At 43.0% G+C, this 26,829-nt stretch overlaps 1 protein-coding gene across 4 annotated transcripts in view; it reads left to right on the top strand.

Annotated features, from left to right (window-relative positions):
- Positions 1 to 26,829, top strand: part of Tmem131 (transmembrane protein 131) — a 146,297-nt gene that overhangs the window by 77,737 nt on the left and 41,731 nt on the right. For all 4 annotated transcript variants that reach the window (XM_006244855.5, NM_001427652.1, XM_006244858.5 and 1 more), the window contains 6 exons: positions 6,940 to 7,063; positions 19,411 to 19,527; positions 20,623 to 20,745; positions 23,234 to 23,314; positions 26,479 to 26,629; positions 26,726 to 26,782. In XM_006244855.5, coding sequence (XP_006244917.1) covers positions 6,940 to 7,063; positions 19,411 to 19,527; positions 20,623 to 20,745; positions 23,234 to 23,314; positions 26,479 to 26,629; positions 26,726 to 26,782 — 653 coding nt within the window. The remainder of the gene's footprint in view (positions 1 to 6,939; positions 7,064 to 19,410; positions 19,528 to 20,622; positions 20,746 to 23,233; positions 23,315 to 26,478; positions 26,630 to 26,725; positions 26,783 to 26,829) is intronic.

The following is a 26,829-nucleotide window of genomic DNA, read 5'->3' as shown; positions in this document are numbered from 1 at the left end:
AGGCTAGGCCTGCATAGCTAAGAGATCTAGGGCCAGAGTACAACTTTTAGTGACTGCAGCTTGAATTTTATTGGGTTTCCAATGAGGGTGGTAGAGGCTGCAATGGTGGCCATAACCACAAGGGAACATAGGGTCTTTCTACCCCCTGCTCAGATGTAATGACACCAAACTGTGTGTTGGGATTGAGGCTTGAGAACTGCTAGCAGTATAACACCAGAAGTGGAATTTATTCGCTACCCACGGTGTTCTCCAGTCTCAGGCCCCTTAGGGCTGTAAGGAGGCCTTCCTGGCTGCTCTCCAGGGAACCAGGCACTAACTGTCCTCACCTCTGTGGTCACCTTGGTTAATAATGCTCATTTCACAGCTCAGGTGCACAAAATAGATGAATGAATGAATGGAATGAATGAATATAAAAAATACCATTCTAAAGAAATGGGACGTTTAAAACTTATTTTTGTGCCTCTCTGCCTGTCTATGTCTTTATACCACATGTGTGACTGGTCCCTGGAGAGGTCAGAAGAAGGCATTGGGCCTCCAGGCCATGCCGATTGTGAGCCCTGTTGAAGGGTTTAGGTGCTGGGAACTGGACCCAAGTCCTCTGCGAAAGCAACACGGGCTCTTAACCACATCTCTAGGCCCAAATAGGGTTTTCTTGGCTTTTTTAAAAATCAGCCTTATCTTCAATGTTTAATTTCTGTTTCCTCCTCTCCCCTTCTCCTGCCCAGTTTCCAAATAACACTCTGCCATAATTTGGGTACTTCTGACCTCCCTTTCTTCCCTCCCCCAAATTATTTATGCCACTTAGTAAAGTGTTTTCTGTTTCCATAACAACATCTTTGAGACATTTTTTTTTTTTTCTGGAGCTGGGGACCGAACCCGGGGCCTTGAAGCTTGCTAGGCAAACACTCTACCACTGAGCTAAATCCCCAACCCCGAGACATTTTTTTGCAAACAGTAAAGGACGTTTGGGGTAGAAATTTGGTTCACTGAATTCTTTGGTTTGTATAATTATTAGGTCCAGAAAAATTGGCTTCAAATCTTCAGTTTGAAGTCAGCATGTGAAGTGTGTGTCTTTGTCCCTCGTCACCTTCTGGTATTCTAAGGAAATTAAGGGGCTCCTTTCCCAAGAGTTGTTTAGTGTCTTGTGGCCTTCACTTCTAATTCTTCCATGCTGGCTTTCATGACACCAGTTTGTGAGAGCCGTGGGACTTTGCGGTGACTGAGCTGTACAAAGTGCTGATGTTGATTTGGCCCAGCTTCCTGCCCGAGGCTGCTCAACAGAACGCTGTTTTTTCATTCAGAAGTTTTGTCCAGGGGCATTTGGGAAACCATTTCTGCAGCTGTTTCCTGCAGTTGCAGGATCTTCTCACTATGATAGAGGAAACGCACCCCTGGCACAGCCACAGGATTGCAGCGTACTCTCCCAGCTCCTCCCAATTCTTTGGAACCTTGGACTCCTCTAGAGTCCTGACAGTCTAGAATCTGGGCAGTACGGTCTTGCAGCACAGAGAACAGAGATGTCGACTGCTCTGTCTATGTTCATCCATAACTCTTCCACTGTTCTCTGACTCCTCTGTTTGGAGCAGCCAGTAATGGAAACAAACAGGACCAGCACTGGCAAGGGACTGGATAGTTGTTTAACTTTATTTTTAAATTCAACTTGTCTAGCCAGGCAGATCACACATGCTGCTTGTGGTAGACAGAACTGTCAGATGATTGGGAGAATTCCCAGGTTCTAATACACATATACACACCTCCTGGCTTTACAAGCACTAATCCAGATGAGACAGTAACCAAGGTTCTAAATCCTATGACCCCTAAAATGGAGAGCTATCTGTGTGGACTGGACCTAGTCCCAAAGCCTTCGAAGGCTGACTTTAGAATGAGGAGCAGAAATGTTGGACATTTGAAGTAGGAGAGGAACTTGGAGCAAGGTTTCTTTTTGCTGGTTTTGGAAGTAGAGGGTCTGTATGGCAAGAGGCTTAGAGTAGCATGAGTCCGACCAACCAACTAAAAGCATTTAGCTGAGGACTTTTGAGTTCAGCACAAGAACCCAGCCTGCGGAAGAATTTGCAGAAAGCCTTGTAACACTTTGAGCAGATAAACCAGCCAGTCTTAAAAAAGTCCTATGGTAATGAATGGGTGTTACCTTTAACTAGTGAGCTTGTGGTAGTAATGCAGCATAGAGAAGGAGAGGTGATGCAGGGAACTCTGGACCAAGAGAGGAAAGGGCAGGCTGGGCGGGGAAGGCCCTTCCTACAATGGAAGCCTCTGCATTGTGTGAATATGCACAGCTGTAGCAGCCTGCTGGTGCCTCCCACCATCTTGTCTATCCTCATCACTCCTGCTCCCAGAACCCTTCTCTCCCCAAGGACCTATCTCTACTCAGGGCGGTTCAGGACATTTCCTCCTCAGTGCCTCAAGAAGAGGCAGGCCCAGCCGATTGTGAGTCACTCCTGGTCACTCCCAGACTCGGACCTCCACACTTGTCTGCTGATCCCTTGTGTAGCAGGCCATCCACAGCCCTGTTTGAAGGAGACTGTGAAGTGCCTGTCCATCTTCACCGTCTCTTTCTCTTAGATGAGACTGCTTGTGCCACAGTCAGACAAGAGCAGAAGCACAGGGGAACTGACAAGAGCCACTTAGCCTGCAGTCTTTCTGAGTTGTACAGGGACAACGGGATTTTTAAGAGAAAGTATATGTGGTGCTGCGTATCTTTCAAGATACAAGGAATGTGTTTATTTCTCTCTTGTTCTACTTACAAAGATAAGTAAATAAGTAGAAAGTCTGAATAGAGTCAAAAATAAAAACACAAGAATTTTGAGTACATGTATGAAAAAGCCAAACAGCATGAATCAGTCAAGACAGCTTCCTGAAAGCAGGCTGGGGCACAAACAACAGAAACAGGGCCCTTCTCGTGTGGTCTGTATGGTGTGTCACCCTGACTCCAAGCCAAAGATTCTGTTGGGAAATAAATACACACTTCACAGAAGCATCCTTCTATATATAGGCTCAGAAGTCCTCCACTACGTGCCCACAGACCTCAGCAGTAGGTAGGGGGTCCATAAGATCATGCATGAATGTAAGAGAGGTATGCAGTATGCTTCCATAGGAATCATTCTGTATCTTATTCTTCTGATTCAGGCAATAAGGAAGGGGAAAAATAAGCTGTTGGCACGCAGATGGAAAAAGAAGCCAGCATCTCCACTTGGAAGTGTTCCCTACTCCATAGACCTGATACCCACTCTAAATATAATATATTAAGGCTACTAGAAGTAGCAAGCTCAATAAAGTTCAACATACAAAAATAACTATATTTTTGTCCAGAAGCAGTGAATAATCTTTTTTTTAAAGAGAGAAACAGTTTCAGCCAGAAGTGGTAACAGGTGCCTGTCGCTCAACACTGAGGTGGGAGCATGAGTTCGAGGCTGAGGTCTGCACTAAGTAAAGACCCTGGCCAAAAGCCGGGTGGGGGATGGGCAAAGTCCATTTACAATAGCATCGAAGGGAACAGAACTCCTAAACGCAAACTTTTGACAGGAACAGTAAGACATACAAAAAACCTAAGAACCATGACAAGAGAAATTAAACACTAAGTAAACAGACATCTCATTCCTTAGTGTGTTGGATGCAAGAATTAAGATGGCAGATTGAATATGTCCTTCATCAGAATTTCATCTGTCCTTTTGTGTAAAATTGATAACCTTATCTTAAAATTCACAGACATATAAAGGATCCCAAACCATCTGATCCAAAACACCCTTAAACTAAAGTTGAAGGAAGCCCACTTTCCAATATCAAAAACTTTAAATTTTTATTTTTTTTTATTAATTTTTATTTTTATTTTACTCGTATGGGGCCACACGTGGATGTCAGGGGACAACTTGAGGGTCTTGCTTTTACCATGTGTGTTTTGGGGATTGAATTCAAGTTGTCAGACTTGGCCCCTGATGCCTTCATGTGCTGAGCCATTTTAGTAGAAAGCCCTTCATTTTCAAAGGCTTTCTACAAAGCAGTGATGATTCAAACATACACCCATAGGACAGATACATAGATACGTGCAAAAGAACTTAGATTGTAGAAATAGATTTATTGACAGTTGATTTTCACAGTGATGCCAAGACAATTTAATAGGAAAAGAATAGTCTTGGTAGTAATGGTGCTGGGACCACTTTATATCCATGTGTAAAAAAATGAATTTCAATCCCTACCTTACCCCATGCCAAAGAATGCAACGTAGAGCCAGAGTTATCGTGTGACTGAATATGAACCTAATGGAGGGCTATAAGCATGATAGAGCTAAGGATACCGGGCTGCTAAATATGAATGTAATGGAGCTGAGCTGTAAGCGGTTGGAAGAAAGCATTTTTGTATGTGTTTAAGAGGTAGAAATCCAGGTGCACAATTAACAGGAGGCAAAATTTATAGCTTGAGTTGCATAAAAGTTAAAAATAGTTTATGCTCTAATTGATAACCATCAAGTAAAGAACATGACCCACACAATGAGAAAATATTTGCAAAGCATGTTTCATGAGAGCTCCGTGGCTGACTGACCAAACATACAAGTAAAATGTTAGTGAAGGGAAGTCTGGTGCTCTGAAGAGCACCAGCTGCTGTCGTCAGCACACTGAGTGTGTCGTCCCCTTTGCGTGTTGCCCCCTTTGCATGTATATTATGGGTGCTGCACAGTAAGGACAGGTCGGGCCTGCCCGGGGTCTCTTGTTAGTTTATGGTGACCCAGCATTTGGCTGACCCACATTGTTGGCACCTGAGTCGGTGCTTAGACCAGACTGTGGACTGCAGGACTGCCTTCCTAGATTGTACCGCACAGACCCAGATCTCTGAAGACCTGAGAGGAGAGTTGGAAACCATAACCCTTCTGCACTTGTTTGAGGAGTTGTTCTCTGCTTTAGGCTGCCTTCCCATCCACAGTCTGATTTGTAGTCCAGCTGCCCCCCTTTTTCCCCTGGCTCCTCACTCTCTCCTGTCTGCCTGTTCAGACAGCCTCATTCCCTCTGTTCCTCCAAAGAGTTCTTAGTTGAGTTTATTCATTTGTTTTTCAGTGTTTCTTGGAATTATTTTTGTATTTCATACATGAGTAGTGTATTTAGACCATTTCCACTTGTCTCTCCCTTCCAACTGTTGTTCCTCCATCAATTCTCTAGTTTTAACATCCAATTGATTATATATATAATACTATATATACATATATATAAATCACATGTATGTACAAGTATAACCTGCAGAGTTCGTTTAGTTCTGCTCGTGTGTATGTGGTTAGGACTGACCATTTGGAATTGGTAGTGTCTCAAAGGTTCCATCCATAGAGAAAAGTGACTGTCCTCCTGGTACCCATTAGTTGCTGTAACCCTTCCTAGGGGTGGGGCTTCCCCATTTATGTAGGCACGGCAGTTGATGTAGTCTGGTCATTGCTGTGTTTAGGCAACCATACTGTTGAGAGTTCATCCACTTCGTACATACATAAAAGACGGTCTATCCAGCAGGTGTCCTGGTCCAACCCCTCTTCCGTGATATTCACTGAGCCTTCATTGTAGGGGTTGGTTGTGTTGTCTGGATGTGTCTGTTGGAGCTGGGCACCCAATGGTCAGTTGTTCTCCACAATTCGATCTTTGTGATTTACCTCTCTTTAGTTTTTAAATTGTATCATCATTTTGGACACAGACATTAGTTGGGAGGAGCAAGACTAACTAGCCTGTGTGTCCTAATACAAGTTACCATCTTTAAAGAAACTTAAAGCCTTAATTCATTCTCTTAAACTGGTGAAATTATCACAATGTTCTGTGGTTCATAAATTTCCCAAATAATAAATTAGGCAGACAGCTGAACTGAAGAGAAGGTAGGATGAAGCGTCATGATGTACACCTGACACAAATGGAGGAAAGCTCAGCTCTGGCTGTGCTCAGCTGCTTAGGCTCTGGGGTCTGTGCACAGACACTGGATTACCTTGTAAAACAAGCTTCAGGAAGTGTGCCCTGGAAAGGTTACATGGGGAAAGCCCCTTGCAGGGGAAGGTTGGGTCCGAATTATAAGATGAGTTTGGTCTCGAGGACAGGGACAACAGATACTCTGCAAAGAGCTGGGGCTGTCTGCAGTCTGAAGGCTTCACTCGAATGGAAGTCTACAGGTGACAAGCTCACTAGGTACTAGGTACGTTTTGAGTTGAAAACGTCAGATTCTGGAGGGCATTTTAATGCTGAAAGAGAGAGGAAACAAAGCCAGCCAGCATGTGCGTCACGTGTGCTCCCACACATGCCTGACTGCACTCACTGAATGATAGTGCAGTGTGCAGTAAGTACGTGCTGTGTCCTTCATCTTTGAAGTGCTGATAATCCTGACAGGGACATAGGACCGACAGGACAGTGAGACAGACCATCAGCTCTGAAGAGAGACTCGCACAATGCCGAAGAAGCTAGGAGGATACGAAGTGAGATGCGCTACAGGGCCAGTCCAACTACGTACTAAGATTGCCTTTAAGGGACACCAAGGGGGCATTACAGTGGACCTGCAAGCCACCGAAGATGCATTCCACAGCGTTCCCTAGAGAGGAGGCAGTTAGCTATAGGATTAGGTCATAGATTCAGGTTCAGATCGCAGCTGTAGGGAAGTTAATGAAGCCTTCTTCGGTCTCCATGTCCTCTATTACTCAAGAGTAGCAGAAGTCCCCAACAACAAGATACATGTGCATTTATATCCAGCCTTGCTGCTAAGTTGGTCTGTGTGTCTGCCCTGAGTTACAGCTCCCAACCCAGTGTAACACAGAACTGACACTAGCGATCACATGTAGTTCACTATTTTACCATATTTGCGTATGAATTTGCTTAATTGTCTATATGTTCAACTTTTAAACAATTACTGATTATTCTAAAAACTAGAAGTATCTTTGAATTATTTCTGACAGTTTTCTTTTTATTTTTGCAGGCCAGTTGGAATGCCAAAAATGGAAAAAGTCTACTTACATAATCCTAGTTCTGAAGAAACTATTACTTTAGTATCAATATCTGCTACCACATCACACTTCCATGCATCATTTTTTCAAAATAGGGTAAGCTTCTCTACTAAAAATTGCTTTTGTTTGACAGTGAAGTTCTGCATTTTTTATTAATAGCTTTATTTTTGCTATGATTAAAATCTGCTTCTAGTGTTTTCAAACTTAGATGTCAGTTTGTCCCATTTCATATCCTTAAATGCACAACGTTTTCCTTTCAAGTAACAGTAACTGCTAGGATCCCTAAGCATTCTGAACATCCAGCCTTCCCATAGCTGGGGTGTGGGGGGAGGCTCTGTTTTTGTTTTTGTTTGTTTTCCAAGACACGGTTTCTCTGTGTAGCCCTGGCTATCCTGTAGCTTTTTCTGTAGACCAGGCTGGCCTTGAATTCAGAGATGGGCCTGCCTCTGCCGCCCACGGCCCACCCCGCCCCACCACCCTCACTCTGTTAACTGCAGACGGTGGGTCCTCAGCTGTGAGCGAGCTTTCCGCTGCTGGGCAGTGAGCCAACGAAGCTTGGTGGCTTCAGCAAGTGCTTACTTGGAGACACGGCACGGGTTAGTTCAGTGAGCTGACTGCTCAGCACATCAGAAAGTGGAGTTAAGATGGCCTAGGCTCAGTCCTTCCTGTCTTCCCGGAGGCTCTGAGAGGAAATGTGCCTCCAGACTCATTAGGTCCTCGTGGAATTACACTGTCCTTGACTTCGGAACCAAAATGCCATCCCCACTGACCAGGCCCTCACTCAGCTTGACCTTCTAGAGTTAAAATGGCTATGGTTAGGGGTTTTTATCCCTCTCTTTGAAAATATTTTCTAAATAAAAGGCTTAAAAGTCAACATACTGCTTTTGGTAATTAAAGCTTAATTTCTTTGTGGTACTCATGGGAAATATTCCTTAAAGTATTTCTTAAATTTCCCTTGAGCTTTTTTTTTAACCTAAAAGATATTTTCACAGTTTTTATTACTGTCAGTGGTCTTAAATAACAAACTTGCAATACTGAGGGAGACTCAAGTATTATAAAGGAGGAGTAGGTCTCAAAAGAGTCATGGTCAGAGATCAGCCATTTGCCTCATATGTGGCCATAGCAAGTGGTACACACATTATAAGCCACCACCACCCCTGTGTGTGTGTGTGTGTGTGTGTGTGTGTGTGTGTGTGTGTGTGTGTGTGTGTGTGTGTAAACAACCTTCTGAGCTATCAGGCACTGTTAGTGTGCAAATGTGTGCTAGGTTAGATGGCAAGGAAAAATGGGAAAAGCCCAAAAATAGTGTTTGATTATGCTACACTTACAAAAATGAATTGTTAATAATGTGTTGACTCACTCCACTAATTCCCATGATGCTTTGCTCTGGGTGTTCCAGCTCCCCTCTGTTCCTTTTGCTGTCTCCAGCCTGGAGCAGGAGTTACAGATGTTGCTGGATGAGGGAGGTGAGGTGGGGTGGGGGAGGTGGGGCACAGCTGAGGTGCTGGAAGTCAGTCCCTGTAAGGAGCTCCAGCTTGCCATTACTGGGTAGCCACATTGTGGGAGGTGGAAGGCCATGTGTGGCTGTTGAGTTTTCAAAACAAGTCAGAAGTATGTACCTATGGACTTCTCAGCTTTCTTACAGTGGAAACAGTTTAATTATCAGAGGCAGAGTAGAGCACCAGCTTAATAAGCTCGGCATAGCCAGCTTGACCCCTCTAAATTATACTCCTCCCACAGATGTTTCTGCTGACCAACTTCATATAAAGAACATATTCTGTGAAAATTCTTGAAAAGATAAATTGTCCTGCTGTCAGTCAGTTCCAGGAAGTGGAGCTAGACAGTGAGCACTGTGACGGTCACAGTGCGTCTGTGGACACGTCAAGTCAGCCTTAAGACAGTGGCCACAGTCAGCGCTGGCCTTTCCCTTCTTCTTCCCTGTACTTCCCTCTTCCCTTCTCAGAGCCTGTGGAGAGGCAGGGAGCCGCTGAGGGGAGATGAAAGTCTCTCATGTCCCGGAGAGCACAGCCTTCCTATATATCCCCTCTGACTTAAATCCCCTCGACACCCTCAGAATCCCCATCACTTCTTATGTCTTTGGGGGAAAAGGTGTGTCTTACAACTCATGATGGCTTTTATTATCTAATATGATGTCTATATTAACCAACCAATAGAAAACAGAATCATTTAAAAGACCAAGTTTTTTATAGCTACATTTCAGTTACACTTTCAGTCTATAGATAAAATTTAAAAATTTTAAGCCACTTACTTTATTATGCTTTAAAATAATGTCTGGAGAGATGGCTCAGTGGTTAAAAGCTCTGACTGCTTTTCCCAGGGTCCTGAGTGCAATTCTTAGGAACCACACAATGGCTCACAGCCATGTGTAATGCGATCTGATGAGCTCTTCTGGTGTGTCTGAAGACAGCTACAGTGTATTCATAGATAATAAATAAATAAATCTTAAAATAATCTTGTAGGTTGAAGGCTCTGTGAGCATTGGTGATTACTTTTAATTAGGTGAAGCCTAAACATTGTTTATGCCATTTTAGGTTAAACGCTGGTAACCACAGGAATAAGGGCACAGATGCTATAGCCCTAGTGTGGACCTGTGTCTGTTGCTACGGAATAATATACACAGTGTATTCCTCTGTAAGAAGCAGATCAGAGCAGAGAGTGCGCCATTTGATGAAGAGCAGTGGTCTCTCTGGGTTTGGTCTGTTAACAAGAGCCAGGGTGAACTGTAGGCGCTGCATGGTGACGAATGACCTGGGGAGGGAGAACAGAGGCGCTTAGAGCACTGGCTTTCTCTCCACACACCTGCACGTCCATAGCACTGCAGACCCATACTACTATTACAGTTTACAGCATGGAGGAAATATAAATTTAAAAACCAGCTTTGCCACCTATATAGAAGTAACAGATGTTTTCATTTAACATATATTGCCACGATTTATCACTGAACAAGAGATCTCTGCTCGTGATATTTACCCCTAATGGGGGTTGGTAACTTTAGCAAGCTTAGTAAATACACTTAATGAGACTTTAGAAGACAACATGACCTGAGAAAAAGAAAAGCAACAGGGTAAGGGTTAGTGCTGGGGTGATTCTGGTTAAATAGCAAGCTAGCCCTGAACCTACAGGGCAGTCCTGAAGCAAGCAGCAGGCCAGGCAGAGGCTCTGCTGGGAAAGGTGACCAGAAGGAACGGAGCTGAGGGCTGTGAGGGCCACTGCATGTTACAGAAAGAGGAAGGCATCGGAAGAGCTTAAGCAGTAGAATAGAATTGTTGATTTTTATTTTAAAACAGTCACTGTTGATCAAAAACAAGATAAGGGGAAGTCAGATGTAGGACTGCTCAGATTCTCTGCTCTGTGAGTGCGCTTGGTTGGATTTTCCAGACTGTGAGTGAGCCTTCCCATTCCTTCTAGATACTGACCGTACAGGCATGGGCTTGTATAATGCCTTTTTTTTTTTTATAAAGAAAGGGTATCCATGATCATTTCCTTATAACAGTTTTATACATATATAATTAGACTTTTCACATCTGAGCAAAAGTGTGGTATTTGTTGCTCTGCATCTGAATTACTTTGTTTGCTGGAGTGCTTTCCAGTCGCCCCTTTTCCTGTGTATGTCACAAATCCATTTTCCTTTACAGCTGAACAAGACATCATTGTGCATGTGCTACAGTTTTGTCATCCCGTCCCCATGGGGTGGACAGCCAGGATGTTCCGTACCCCTTAGTTGTATACCTGCTAGTAGCACATATGCTAGTTCAGTCTGATTGTCATAATAGCTGTGACCGCTTCCATTCCCACGGTATATATGTCTTCGTCTCTTCCCATCCGTCCACACCAGCGTTTCTTGTTGTTTTTCTGATAACAACTATTCGGACTTGGGTGAAATGCAGTCTCACAGCAGTTGTAATCTACAGTTTCCTAATGGCTACAGGTATTGAGCGCACTGCCAAGTATTTGTTGGCTGCATTTCTTTTTAGAAGACTATCTGGTTCATTAACCATTTATTGGTTAGATGATTTGTCCTATTGGGTTTGTTTGCTTGCTTGCTTTTAGTACTTTATAGATATTAATTCTCTGCTAGACATTTAAACTGGCAAAGATTTTTACCCTTTCTGTAGGGTATGCCTTTCATTCTCTGTGTCACTTGACAGTTCTTGGACTTATCACCTGTGCCATTGGCAGCCTTTTACAAAGTCCTTGTCTGTCCCTGTGTCCCTGTGTTCGGTGAATCTTTATTAAAGCCTCAGTCTTATTGCTTATGACCGATCTGAATTGTCTGTATCCTCTTACTATGTGTTAGCAGGTTGTACACGTCTAGGAATTTATGTCTCTCCAGTCTTAATGATAAAGGTTTCAAAGTATGAAATACAATAGTTCTCTGGATTTTATCCAAATCTGTTGTAACAGCCTACCTTTTCATCTCTAATTTTGTTAATTAGGATCTTGTCTCTCTTTTGATTAGACTGGATAGGGGCTTATCAATCTTGTTACTTTTCAAGAAGTGCCAGCTCTTGGCCAACTGTGTAGTTCTGTTAGTCTCTGTCTCATTATTTCTGTCCTGATCGGCCATCTTTCTTGCCATCTACTGCCATTGGCCTTGGTTTGTTCATCTTTCTCCAAGACTTTGAGGTACAGCATTAATTTGTTTATTTGAGAACTTTAATTGTTTTAAAGGTTTATTTATTTTTATATTTTGTGTGTGAATGTTTCCACACATGTATGTCTACACCGTGTGCATGCCTAGTGCATGAGGACAGAAGAGGGCCTCTCCTGGGACTGACTAGAGCTGCAAACAGTTGTGGGCCATGACATAGGTGCTGGAAATGCAGCCTGCTCCACTTCAAGGGCAGCAAATGCCTTCTCCTCTGGAGCTACAGCTCAGCCTCCTTTCCATTTCTTATTTAATTTATGTCCTCAGAGTAAACTTTCCTCATAAAACTGCCTTGACTGTATCCCAAAGGATATGGTGAGTTACAATTACACTTTTGATTCTAAGAAATTTCCAGGCATAATCCCCTCTAAAATTAATTCAGTGACCTATTGGTCATTTAAGAGAAAGTTTCTCAATGTCCAGTCATTTGTATACTCCCATGGTTTCCCTAGTAGCTGATTTCTACTTTTATTCCACTATCATATAAGATAGTGGAGAATTATTTTGAAGCCCAGCACAGTACAATCTCCTGGACTCAACATGATGGAAGGAAAGATCCAGCTCTTACAAGTGACCTCTGAGTTCCACACATGTGCCATGGTGTGCACACACCACATACTAATATAAATAAACAAATACATTTAAAGGTTTTTAAAGAAATTGTTTTGATTACTTTCTATTTAATACTTGCTTTGAGACTAATCTATCTTGGGGAAAGTGCCATAGGCTGTTGAGAAGAATGTGTATTTCTGTTTATTAGGTATAATATTCTATAAATAGATATGTGTTGAGTCCATTTGGTCTGTTGTGTAATGTAACTCCAGGTTCTTTGTTGGTTCTTGTTCGAATGACCTGTCTAAAAATGGGAGGCAGGGAGTGGGAGTAATGCTAAAGAGATGACTCTGGTTAAGAGCACTGGCTTTCCTAGTGGCATGTCAACTCAGAACTATCTGTAACTCCAGTCCCAAAGGCCTTCTAATGCCCTCTTCTGGCCTTTGTGGGCACCGCATACAGGTTAGTGCACAGACATACATGCAGGCAAAATACCTGTTCACATCAAATAAATACATAAGTAAGAAAGTGGGGTTTGAAAGTTACCCACTCTTTGTATCAGAACCTGACTGACCTTTTCTGCCCACTAGTGTTTGTTTTATGAAACCAAGAGCCCCAAAATGTGGTACATTGTTACTTATAATCGTTGTATCTTCTTGATGAATTTTACCTTTTAATAGTATGTCGTGACCTTCTTTATCTCTTCAGATTTTATTTGGAACTCTATCACATATCAAAATAACTACATCAGCTTCTGTTTGGGTGATAAATTTACTTCTGTGAGTTTCTTCCAGTTAGGTTTGTTTCTTGGAGACAACATATAGTCAAATTTTTTTCAACTCAGCCCATCTGAGTCCTTTTATTAATGCATTGAGACCACTAACATTTAAGGTTGCTGTTGGGAGGTATCACAGGGATTGTTACGTGGTTTTCTTTGCTTCCTGTTAGGATTAAGGGTTTTCTGAGTGACTTAGGCTGGACATGGCACAGGAGTTCTTCCTCATTCGCCCCTGCTCATTGGTTCTCCCCATGGGATTTATTCTCTTTAGATTACAGTGCATCAGACTTACTTTCCCTCTCTGTGCAGCACATCCTTTCTGAAGCACTCCTGTGGTGATGGCCTCGTCTGTCCTGATCTCCATGCTTTTAAAAGAGCTGTGCAGAACACGATGGCCTTGGCTGGCATCTGTGTACATTACAGGTTGAGGTGTCTGACCCAGGCTTTTCTCAGTCAGGGTCGCGGAAGCCAGAGCCAGAGCTTGCAAACATGGGGTTCTTCCCTTCAGCATGCACTGTATCTTTGCCTTCTGACTGCGTGCTGCTTCTCTGCTTGTGTCCACTTGGACTTTTAGGTCTCTTGCCTCCAGCGGTCCAGTTCTTTATAATTGGGAAGGTTTTGGTTTGGGGTTTTATTTTTTTATTTTATTTTATTTTAGACCATAATTCTATTAAGTCCTCCCTGCCTTATCTCCAGTTCTTTACCTCAGAGATTCTTAGGTCCCATCTCTTAGTCAAATGCTGGAGGTCCTGGTCACCACCATTGAGTTTGCTTGTTCCTTTAGGGATGTTTAAATGTAGTAGGTATTTCCTCAGTCTTGTGTTCACCGCTGACATCCTCCTTGACATCCTCCTCCTGCTTGGGCAGGTCTGTCAGGGACACTTGGCACTCCGATTTTTATCTGAGTCACTGAGCTTTTCTTTCCCAGTAACTGCATTTTGTTTTCAGAGTCTTGGTTTTCTGAGTCTTGATGTTCTCATCTTTGTTGTTTTCTCTCTCAGTCCAGGATGAGTCTCCTTACCTCATTCAGCTGTGTGGTTGCTCTTCTCGGGGGTTCTGCTTTTAAGATATCCATCACCTATTTTAGCTACTTCAGTTTCTGATTCTTATGTCGAGGAATTGTGATCGCAGGAGGAGCCGTGTTTCTCTCTTTCCATGTTGAAGTTTGTGCATGTTTGTTTCTATATCTTCCTGTTTTATTTGGTTATCATTTTAGTGAGCAACCTGCCCAAGAGCTCAATTTCCTTTCCACTTAGAAAGGAGAAGGCAAAAAGCTACAGCCCTGTAACACTGAATCTTGAAAGACAAAGAAATAGACCAAAAATAAGGTAAACCCACCTGTATACCACTGCTTAATAAAACTTGAAAAAACTAATGGAGAGTTGGTTTTGAAGTTAAAAATTATTTTGAGTGTGGCTAGATAGACCAGTGGTCTAAGAGTGCTTGTTGCTTTTGCAGAGGACCTGGGTTCTGTTCCTAACACCCACATGACCACAAACAAACATCTCTAACTTCAGTTCCAAAAGTTCTGACACCATCTTCTGACCTCATCCAGCACCAGACACACGGGTGCTGCACAGACAGACATGCTGGCAAAGCACTCAGACACAAAAATAAGTCTTTTTTTTTTTAATTACTTAGGATAAGGATGAAAATAACAAATGGATGAGGTAAAAGAAGAGGCAGGAAAGAGAGAAACAGAAGTAAAGTTAGGAAACAAAAGAGACAAAAGAGAAACATGAAGAAGAGAAGAAAAGAGCAAGAAGTTAGATTAAATAAAGGAAACAGTGGACTGCAGATGAAGACCCAAGTTCAAGTCCTCAGCACCCGAATAAAAGCTGGTCACATGGTGTAGCCTAATGCTAGCACTCCTATGGGGACATGGGGTGGCCACAGAAGGGTCCTGCAAGCTCCTAGGCCAGCTAGCCTGCTGTAGGCTTTGGGTAGTCAGCAGAGACCAAGGAGTCACATTTCCTTGTGCCTGTGTGTTATCCTGACAGCCATACACACCATGGCACACATGCTCCACATTTATACACACAAATACATGCATGTGCACACATATATAAACATAACTAAACTCATAAATAAAAGGAAAATAACAAAAATTAAAATGTAAAAGCTTTTTAAAGAACAAATTAAGTCAAAAATATAGATGAGCGAAAAACCGGGAAACTAGAGCAAGCACAGAAAAGAAAAGAAAGAATATGAAACAAAATTAGCTAAATGTATGAAGGGGAACAAAAACTAAAGCCTAAAATTTTTTTGTATGAGAAAAAATACTCCTAATGGTATAGAAAGGGAAACTGGATAGCCAGTTGGGGCGCTGTTAAGTCATCAGAGTGTTTTCCCGCTGGGTCTTTGAAACTTGGAGGCCGCAGGCATGTGCAGGTCAGGTGAACTTGAGAACTCCTGTCTTCCTCCTTCTCCTGTGCCTTACACTGGCCCTTAGTCTGAATTGCACAAGTGTCCACTGTCTCCAGCTGTCTTCAGTCTAGTACCTTCTCTTTGCATTACCAGGGGCCCCTACTAGCCACACTTGGCTTTTCAGTCTCCCATTCTCCTGAGCCCCACCCCCAGGCCTAGTTCTTACTCAGACTAATAGTCTATCTGAGATGGGGGGGGAGGGGGACGTGTCTCCTGAGTGCATCCACATTAGGGGAAGCGACAGCAGCACTGTCTTCTCACTTCATTCATTGCCCTGCTGGAGGAATGCAGCTGTGAGCACTGGGGAGTGTCCTGGAGCTCAGAGTTCTTGGACTCTGGCAGGTGGCTCTAGAGGTCTGTCCACACACACTTGTCAGTCTCCAGGGCTGGTGCTGAGCGGGTGCACACTCTCTCGCTCTCTCATGATGAAGTCTGGCTGTTCCTGTCTCCATGGAAACTTAGGTTTTAAACAGTAGTTGCTTCTTCAGATAGCTGCTAGGCACTGCAGAGCTCCACTGCTGACCCATCCTGTTAGAGGAGGAGGCACTGTGTCAGGGACCCATACATAGATTGGAGCTTGTGAAAGCTGTGGTCTTGTCCTGTGGGTGGGGCTGGCAGCCCCCTTTCCCCAAAGCTCCTTGTTTATCTTTCAGATGCTCTTCTGTCCCCTCCCCCAACAGGGCAGCTACAGCTCTGTTAGCTGGTTGCTTCCTTTCCCTGGCAACCCTGCGCTTTCTCTGCACTTTGAGCTGTCTTGTCTGACTGTCCTCTGGTCTCTCTTTTTTAGCAATCTAGTATGTTCATAACACAAGCCCAACTCCACCCAGATTCCCCTCACCTCCCTACCCATCTAACTTGGCTTGTTTGTTTTGTTTTTAACCCCTCAAATCCTGGTTATATTGTTCAACTGTTCTTAGGAGTGAGGAGTTCCTTAAAGAATGGTTGACCTGCCAGGGGTCACACCATTAGGGAAAATGGACTCTTCCTTTCCCAGTAGCTATATATCGCAAATAGTTCCTCAGCCCAGAATAGGATTTTGTGCTCATCCCCTCTCTTCTACTCCCCTCCCCTCCCCTTCCCTTTCTCCTCTCCTCTCTCTTCATTTGTCTGTCTCAGGCTTACATAGGTCTTGTATTTGCTGTTAAAATCACTGAGTTCAATTTACAACTGTCCTCTTGTATCTAGAAAACTGTTTTCCTTGAAGTTATCTGTCCCCGCTGTCTAAAATCTTTCCCTGCCCTCTTTCCTGGAAAACCATGAGCCTTGGTATTTGGTTGACCCCTCTAGAGCTGAGCAGTCCTAATCTTAACTGTCTGTAGGTTGACCAGGTGAGGGTCTCTTTGTTAACTGCCATCTTTTGCAAGGAGACTCTTATCTGAGGAGGGTTGAGAGATGCACTGGTCTGGTCGTGTATTAATGAGTCATTGCAACTTATGTCAGTGCTGGCTCCGTTTAGCAGAATGGTAGTTCGTACTTAGTAGGTACTCACCAGAGCCAGTGACCTTTCTAGTCACAGGTTGTTGGCCCCTTGTACAGTGCCAGGAATGGGTCGGAGCAGGCCTTAGATTCAAGCATAAAGTTGTTGGTCAATCCCATAACTCATACAACTGGTACCCCAGTGAGCATAGTGTGCAAGATTCACAGCTGGATGGCATTAATGATTACTTGTCTTCTCTGGTAGCATCCACAGCTCCTTCCAACATTGTAAAGGCTAGCTGGTAGGGATGCGGCTTTCAAGTCAAGCTATACTTGTCCATATTCTATGACTCAAGGATGGGGTGTCCTTAGCAAGAGCATTGGTAATAGCTTGTAATGTTTGGGGACTTCTGGAACCCTGTTGGCCAGTATCTCAAAAAGAGGTAACCTATTCCTGGCACTAGGGTTTTTATTCGCTAGCATGATGGCATCTGTTTAGGGTGCTGTTCCCCCATTATAGGGTAACCATTTAAACTCTGTGTGTGTGTGTGTGTGTGTGTGTGTGTGTGTGTGTGTGTGTGTGTGTGTGTCTGTGTGTCTGTGTCTGTGTGTGTGTGTCTGTGTGTGTGTGTCTGTGTGTGTCTGTGTGTGTCTGTGTGTATGTTTTAAGAAACTTCTATGGTAGCAAGTTTCCATAGGGCTTTTCAAAAGGCTTTTAGTGTTAGATGTCCCTCCCTGTTTTCTGTCCTCCAATCTTCCCTCCTGCCCCACTCCATTTAATCTTGCTGCTCCATTACTCTCTTCTCCTGTTGTCCCCCTGATGCATTCTATCCCCATCCTGTGATAGAGCCTCTCTTCCATGGCCCTTTACTGATTTTCTAACTTCTTTTGGTATTGAAGACTCTTCCTTTTGTTGACCAGATATTTCTCCTTCACTAGGCTGCACAGAGGCAGACACTACTTGACCTTCTTTCTCAGAGGAGCGCTCTATTCCCTTAACCCTCCCACAGTGTACAGATGTACAGTGTATAGTATAAACATGTAGAAAACATGAATGCTTTAGCGCCATGTGCCTTTTCTCTCTTCACACGTTCTATACAGTTGACCGTCAGCTTTAGAGATCTGAAGTACCAGCTTCCGTTTTATTTATTTTGTTGACTTTCCTGCTTTCTAGTTCATCAAATTTTGCCTTGCCTTTTTTACTTACTGTGGATTTCATTTACTCTTTTTTTCTAGCTTCTCAAAGCATAAATATAAATTGTTAATTTAAGGCCTATATGTTCAAAATGTATACTGTTATAACTTTTCTTCTAACTGTTGTTTTAACTGCTCCCTGTACTTTTTAATATGTTGTAGTCTCAGTTCAAATCAACTCTGAGTATCTATGTTACCATGTGACTACTCAAACTCAGGGGGTTATTTAGAATTATATTGTGGGTCAGGGTTGGGGATTTAGCTCAGTGGTAGAGTGCTTGCCTAGCAAGCGCAAGGCCCTGGGTTCGGTCCCCAGCTCCGAAAAATAGAAAAGTAAAAAAAAAAAAAAAAAACAAAACAAACAAAAAAAAAGAATTATATTGTGGGAAGGTTCCCAGACTTAAGTTCATTCTTAAATTCAGGATCAGGTGTGAACTCCTTCTAGAGCTTATACTTTGAGGGTGCTGTATTCCACCTGACAGCGCACCACCTCTAACAGCTGTGGCCCAGCTCTCTGTGTGCCCTTGTGTGATAGCCTGTTATCTTCCCTTCTCACTGTGCTGAGGCAGCATTTACCTCCCATCTCTATTTGGACCTGGTCGTCATCCATACATTTTGTGTGATGGATTTAAAAAGAGTTAGGATCCCCCCTGGGTTTTGTTGCTGATAATGCAGGAGAAATGTTCCTTCTAGCTTTCTTCAGCCAAAGTCTCAGGGCCAGAAGCTTTGAGCTATAATTTGGGTAGCGTTTTAGAGTTCTCACAATAGAAGCAGAATGGAAGGTATTGACAGCTTTACATATTCACAGTCCTCAAGGCTGTACTGAGGCAAAGCCTTGCTCTTGAATGTCACCAAATACACTCCATTACTTTGCTGTAATAAAGTTTCCTTTTGGTGATTATGATGACATTCTCAGTCTATGGAGACAGTAGGAGTGACTCCCTTCTGTCCTAACTTCAGTTGCTGGGACATTGATACTCAGTGTGGACAAATGGCAGGGGGCAGAGGATCGAGGCCCAAGCTTTCGTTTGTAGTTTGACATTGCATGTGTAGAGAAAGCTTAGCTTCAGCCCCGGGCCTGTTTGTCTGTTCTTGGAGCTAACAGTGTATAGTCAGGTACTTTATTCCAGTCTGCTGACTTTTGAATGAACAGAGTTCACGGGAGCTCTCTGAGCAGAGCTTTAGGCTGGTAAAGGACAAAGATGGGTAATGAAGACATCTTTTCTTATTTTCCAGTGTACGACAGTGTGGCTAACTTGAAGGTTGGATTTTTTTTTTTAAAAAAAAAAAAAAAGGCTATTTATGGCAATGATTCTAAGCTGTTTCCTTTGTAGAGCTTTAGCTGTCTAGCAGGATGCTTTGACTATTTTTTGATAACCAATTTAATTTTCTTGTTTTCTTTTTCAGAAAATTCTTCCAGGAGGAAACACATCATTTGATGTAGTTTTTCTTGCAAGAGTAGTAGGAAATGTAGAAAATACTTTATTTATTAACACATCTAACCATGGGGTGTTCACTTACCAGGTAAGACCAGAGCTTATGTTTCCATTTCAGTAGAGACATAACCAGCAGTTCTGATGACCTTTAGGAGCCCAAGGTGTGAACCCCAGAGAGAAGAGGAAATAAATCCAGGCAGGAGACTTAGGAGAGACTTGGGGGACACTTAAACTTACTGGGCCTGGGGCTGCATTTTGTATCGCTTTTGTTGTTTGCTGGTTTGTAGTACCAGGAAATGCACTGAGGCCCACATATTCTAGATGTACACTCTACCAGCTGGCTGCACTCCTAGCCCCCATGTCCACTCAGTGAATAGGCTATTACAGAATGAAGGACTTGGCTCTCCTGGGGCACTAACACAGGTGGTCATAGTCAGTCTATAGTTTCTGCCCGTTATAAATAGGTTCTTCTTGATGAGTGTCAGTGACCTGTTGCACTCCAGGGTACGTCTGTCCTTTCCCACAACTGGTGCTCCTCCAAGCATTTGTCCTAAATATACCTCATCTGTCTGCTACGCTTGGCTCTGCCCCTGCTCTTTCTCAAGTGCCACCTCTGCACTACAGGGTATCTCCCTGCTACCTCTCACTGTTCCCAATTCCTCCTCCTTCTATGACTTACTTTATAACCACAGCACATTAGAGTAAGTGCCATGAGCACAGCTCATTATCTAGCATGTTCACTACTGTGTATGTGCTGTACCTGGCACAACATAGACAATAGATATTTGTCATTTGATTAGCTGCCTTTCCCTATCAGTCAGCCAAGGTGAGATGTCCCAGTGTGGGGTTAACCGGAGTCTGGGCTTCATAACTGAGCGTGGTCTGAGCCACAACTCCATCTCTTAGTAGTTGGAGTGGGGAAATTTTCAACTCCCTATTTGCTTCTCTGTGTGTAGTCCATGGTCTACTGAAGGGATGTTCACATTTTAGTTCCCACTGTACTAAAGAAATCATTCTGGATGCATGTATAAAGTAGATCTGTGCCATGTCATCTCAAGCAGGAGTTAGCATTTCTCACGTCAAAATTAAACCAACTGTTTTCCAGAGATAAAATAGAGCTGTAACTATGAAAATGCTAGTTTAAAAAGCAACTTAAAAACTTTTTTATTTCCCTTTGAAACAGGTATTTGGTGTTGGGGTTCCAAATCCATACCGGTTAAGGCCATTTCTTGGGGCCAGAGTCCCCGTAAACAGCAGCTTTTCACCTGTAATAAACATCCACAATCCTCACAGTGAGCCTTTACAGGTGAGTCCCTGTCTCTTCCACAGAGCAACTTTAATCCTCATTTTGATGCTAGCATGAAATCTCAAGGCTGTAAGAGTTGCCAAGACTATGTAAAATAAAGTAGTAGGATTTTATAGGTAGGCTCAAGAGATGTTGGTCAGTCCACAGCTGTTTAGTGTTACCCATTTTTCTCAGTCTTTGTTGTAACCTAGTTATCTTTGGATTTAATTTCTCTACTCTTTTTCCCATTTACTCCTAGTTTGTTGGCTAAAAGTGGGGAGTCATGCAGGTCTTGCACTTGCTAGACAAGCATTCTGCTACTCATCTGTGCCCAGATGTGCCAAGTAGCACTTTACAGAATTCAGCACGACCATAGCTGGGGGAGCATGCAGTGTGTGGCCTTCACAGCAGACACAAAGAAAAGCAAGGAAGCGGGAACCTTTTCAGCTTATCCTGGAGTTTTGTGGGTCTTTCTACCTTCTTCTCTCTTCCTGGATGACTTTGTGATAAAACAAGTAACTAAGTTCCCCTACTTTGCCCCAAACTTACTAAAGCTAGTACAATGTATCTGGTCTTTGTAAGCACTAAAGTTCTCTGCTATTAAAGAGAAGTTTCCCACCATCTTACCCACTCTTCCTTAATCTTTATCTAAAAGAAAGGAAGGCAGGTGTCTGTAGTCAGAACCTACTACAGCTTCCTGTCACCCAATGCTGGTGAAATGCTGGTGAAGGCCTAGCCATCAAGTGCGTGAATGTATAAGAAACTGATGTAAAAGCAGGCAGGTTGGCATGCACTTGTAATCTCAGTACTCGGAAAGGAAAGGCTAAAGGACTGTGAGTTCAGACCACCTAAAGCAAGGCCATGTTGTAAATGAAAAAAACAAAACAAAGCAAGGTAATGCAACCATAAAGATAGAAATGAACTGTTAATACAACATGGTGAATCTCAGGGTAATTACATAGAAAGGAAAAGGCAAAACAAAACAGGCCAGACATAAAAGAACATACTGTTTACTCTGTAGAAAACTCTAGGAAAGGGGCTGGGAGGTGGCTCTGTGGATAAGAATGCTTGTTCTTCCAACATGAGGTCTAATGAAGTCCTGAGTTCTAATCCCCTGCTCCCTCTTAAAGACTATGGCATGGTGGGACTTACCTGTAACCCCAGCACTGGGGACATGGGGTCAAGCCAGTCCCAGCAACTCACAAGCCAGCCAAGTCTGAAAGAGCCGCAAGCTTCCAACTCAGTGAGAGACTGTCTCACAGCAGTGTGCCAACACAGGACAGTGTCCAGCACTCTGCTCCGGCCTCCTCATGCCGGCACCACACAGGAGGAGGAGGAGTCTATAAAACACACAGGAATCCGCACTGACAGAATATTTGCCTAGGAAAAGGAGGCCACAGAGAGACAGACAAGCTCCAAAGGGTATAAGGAAGCTTTTGGAGCACTGGCTCTCTTTAATATCTAAATTGCCGTGATAGCCTCATGCCTGTGTGCAAAGGTCAGCAGTTCCCACATTATACAGTATAGACAGATACCTGTCGTTTATTGCATACCAGGGATATTCATTTCAAAAAACATGGTAGGCACAAGCCTTGAAACCAAATATCTTTGTATTTCTGTTTGCACTGAAACATAGTAACTGCACATATTTATGGAACACGCTGACATTTCAGTACATTCTGCAAGAGAAAATGCATTCTGTGCAGTTGGCTTATCCATCACTTCCTACTCTTGTGTATTAAAAACACTTGAAATCCTCTAGGTCTTTGAAATGGCCAACTGTATCAACTGTAGTCCCCCGTAGACCATGACATTTTGCTCCTGTCCAGCCTTGCAGAGTTGATTGCACATTAGCCAGCCTCTCTCTTCCGTAGAAACCTTTGTGGTATGTGTTACGGTATTGGGGTTCAAACCCAGGGTTTTTCACATGCTAGGCATATGCACTCTCAGCTGAGAAACCAAGCGTTTGGTCTTCATTAGAATGTACATGTATTTCAGAGTGTTGATCTTCTCATGTCACAGTTCTGATGGTAATTGCATCCACCACTGGATCTAGTATATATAATTTATATATACATATAAAGTTTTTATGTTTTGTTTTTCCGAAATGGTCTCATGTAGCCTAAGATGGCCTCAGATTATGCAGCAGCGATGTCCTTTAGTCCAAGATTGCCTCAGCCTCCCAAGAGCTGAGAAGACAGACGTGTGGCACTGCACCCAGCCTTAAACTTTTATTTCCAAAACGTCATTATTTACATGTATTTTTTTTTAATGTTCTGTTGCTTCCTAAAACCTAATTTCTGAAACTACACTGCTTCTAAGTTTACTTTTCAAGGTTACCTTGATTCAATTTAAAGATCCTGTCCCTTATGCTGGTGCTTGCCCTGCCTACACTCATCTACTTTTGTGTCCATCCAATGAGAAGTGAGGGTGCGGGCATCCTCAGCTCAGCAAACTGCTCGTGCTTAAGAGTAGTTTGCTCATAACCATGCTGTGTGCTTTGTTCCAGGTCGTAGAGATGTACTCGAGTGGAGGCGACCTTCACCTAGAGCTCCCAACAGGTCAGCAAGGAGGCACCAGGAAACTGTGGGTGAGTGGAAGCAGAGCTTGCTCTTGTGTGCTCATGTGAAGCCCGTCGCTTCCTTCTTCATTTAAATGGGTCACGAAAATGCATCCCTACCATTCCTTACACACATTATGACAACGTTCTGGGAATCTATGAAAGAGGGCATTCAAACCAACACGATGTTTTGATATACATCATGAATGGATTATGAACATAATAAATTAAAACAATATAAACATGAAATAGTTTACAGAATGGAAAGAAACAGATTAACTGTAGGTGTATGGTAATAACGATTCAACATAAAGGGAAAATTGATCTAGCTTCCTTTTCAGATTCCCTTTAGTATGCAAAGAAGATGGCACTTTTACATTAAAGCTAATCTGGTTCATCCATGTACTGTTTGAAATAAAAAACGTTCAGAAAATGTGCCCACAATTTTAAAGAAAATACACATTAAAAACTATTTTAGGGAGGGAGGAGCAACTAGAGAGATGGCTAAGTAGTTAGGAGCACTAGTTCTCTAACTGGGATTCAGTTCCCAGCACCCACACAGTGGCTGTCAACCGTCCCTAACTCTAATTCCCAGGGATCCAGTGTTCTCTTCTGCCTTCGTATACACCAGAGAAGCATGTGCGTGCACAGACGTGCAAGCAGGCAAGACACCCATACACATAAAGTAAAAGTACATAAGTCTTTTTAAATCAACCTAACACGTGTGTGTGTGTGTGTGTGTGTGTGTGTGTGTGTGTGTGTATACACAAAGTATAAACCTCTATCATATGATCCCAACAGTATTCAAGTCAATTTGAAATTGCTTGCTACCCATAATTACTTAAACTTGGTAGTGTATTCGAACATTTCAGTTCACCCTTAGATTCAACAGGGCTTAAAATAGAAGGAGAAAAGGTGTATTGTGTGATTTGATTTTAAAAGAAATAAAACTCACTCTGTATGCCATTGCTAAAAGAACCCTTTGAGAATCTTTTCATCTAGTATTTATTTTCAAAAATGGAAGTAGAAATGTGTAGCCTAGAAATCTGCTCTGAGAATGAACCACTGGGCTGGAGAGATCACTCAGCTGTTAGCATATTCTGCTTTTCCAGAGGGCCCAGTCCTCAGTACCCCCAAGAGGTGGCTTACACCTCCCGAGAGCTGATACCTCTGGCCTCAGTGGGTATGCGCGCTCATGTGCATTCACACAGACATGCCCACATACACAGTGAGGCACTGAGAAGCACAGCTTGTTTCAGATTATGGACTCCAGACTCCACAGCTCCTGCTGGGCTCTAAAGAAGTCACTTTATATCACATGCATCCTGTTACATACATTTATAGACATCCACTGCTGAGACATTTACATCCAGCTTAGAAACTTTGATACAACTACAATTCTCTGCTCATTTTTCTCTTTCCCAGGCTGTTGACCCACTGTGATTTTACAGATGGGGCTGTGAATTTATGTCTTTGATCTGGCTTCCTGTCATAGATGGTTTTCCTTGTGAAATTGATAGGCAATGCCTAGTAAGTGTCTAAAGGAATAGAAAAGGACCTGTAAATAGCTAAGAGCTATAACCAACCTGGCAGAGATCAGCATGACCTTTTAATAATAACCAGTAATGATTCCTCAGGTGAGGAACAGTCTGCATCCTCAGCCTAGTGCTGGGGGAGGCTGCGTATTTGACTTCACCAGGACTTTGGTCTGAGACACTGGGCAGTTGAAGCAGAGGTTTACTAAGCAAAGGCAGATGGGAGGAGGGGGCAGTCCCCACAGTGGAGGTAACCCAATCGTGTTGTAGGTTTTAAGTTTTGTGAATATTTATGAAGTAGGTGGCATATTTGTGGGATAAAATGGTCCTTTCCCTACCAAGTCATAGCACACTTAAATTAGATTTTCCTGCACCATAGATAATTCTTCCCACAATCGTTTAGAAAGTCCCCAAAAGGGGATGGAGGCCAACTACAATAAAGATGACTTTCTAACAGAAGCAGGGTCTTCTGAGGATGCAGACCTTCACTAGTGTGTGGGAAAAGTGCCCTGCACCTTAGGTTTTTGATGTAGTGAGAACACTATCTTCAGCCACAAGGAAGTTTAACTATGAAGAGTCTCTCGAACCATCAGGAGATACAGCAGGAAACACAGCTGCAACTCCTGTGGTTACCCCATAACCTGCTGCTCTGGTCTCATGGTTGATATATAGGTTTTATCATGAGCAGTGGAGCCAGGGCTTTACAAGAGGTAAACTGTAAAAGCCTCCACACCGGTCCTGTCTGTCTTCTGCCTGATGCCACCCTGCCCACTTCACTATGCATCAGAATGTCCCAGGGACTGAGACCACTTCCTAGAGTTGGAAAACACATCTGTGCTTTCCCCAGGAGGTTTCCAGTTTCCTGTTTTCTACTTTGAGACTACAGAGTTAAGAAAGTAGGGGTAGGTGAAGACCAATAAGTCCTAGAACATGAGGTTTTCCTAAAATAAACTAGAAGTGGTTTGCAAGAAAATTCCAGTGATTTTTTTTTCAGGCAGCCAAATAAATTCTAAAACCTGGAAAAGAATTTATATACTCACCCTGCTATGTTCCAATGAGTTGTTTCTAGTTTAGCATGTGTATAGTAGGTGTTTTCATTTAGAAGATTGAACGTTTATGGGTACGTGCATGTGTGTCTGTGTGTGTGTGCATGCGCGAGCACCAAGAGATTTACTAGGTGAAGTGTTAGGTTTTAAGTGGAAGAAATCAGAGTCTAAAGCCAACCTGGTTATCATCTGGAGAACACTATGCGCTTCTGGAAAATACTCCCTTCTGATAGGACATTTCCATTGGATAATTTCAGGACTGAATACACAACTAACATGTTATAAAAACAAAACAAAACAACTGATTTCCTAGACTAGTTAGGCTTTTAAGAGGTTTTTTCACCTTATAGATACTTTCAGACCATTGGCATTGGCTTGATTTACTTGTCTTGACACAGCATACATCACCCATGTTTTTGTATTATAACATTCCGAGACTGGAAGTTTTATGTGCTGCAGTCAGCAGAGCATATGTTTAATTGGTAGTGTACTATCCTTTCCTGGTGGGTGTATAAAATAATGCTGCACCTTGAGTCTGTGTCTCCTAATTGAGTAAGTGAGGTAGCTGTACAGCATCCCTGCAGCTTGCCACATGATAGTCTGTTTATCACAGGAGATCCCTCCATATGAAACCAAGGGAGTGATGAGAGCCAGCTTTTCCTCCAGAGATGCAGACAATCACACAGCCTTCATAAGGATAAAGACGAATGCGTCGGACAGCACCGAGTTCATCATTCTCCCAGTCGAGGTTGAAGTTACAACAGGTCAGTGGAGGGCTGAGTGAATGCAGGTTTGTTCTGTTTTCAGCACATGCTGTCCTGGCGAGAGAATGATCATTGTGCACGGTTCTTTTTTCCCAGCTCCTGGAATCTATTCCTCTACTGAAATGTTAGATTTTGGAACACTTCGAACACAAGGTAAAGTCACAAAAGCCTTTATGGGTCTGACTTACTTTTTTGTTGCT

Source organism: Rattus norvegicus, chromosome 9 (genome assembly GCF_036323735.1).
Source record: "Rattus norvegicus strain BN/NHsdMcwi chromosome 9, GRCr8, whole genome shotgun sequence".
Taxonomy (NCBI): Eukaryota; Metazoa; Chordata; class Mammalia; order Rodentia; family Muridae; genus Rattus; species Rattus norvegicus.
The sequence above is the reverse complement of the archived record's forward strand: the minus strand, read 5'-3'. Positions and strand labels throughout refer to the sequence as shown.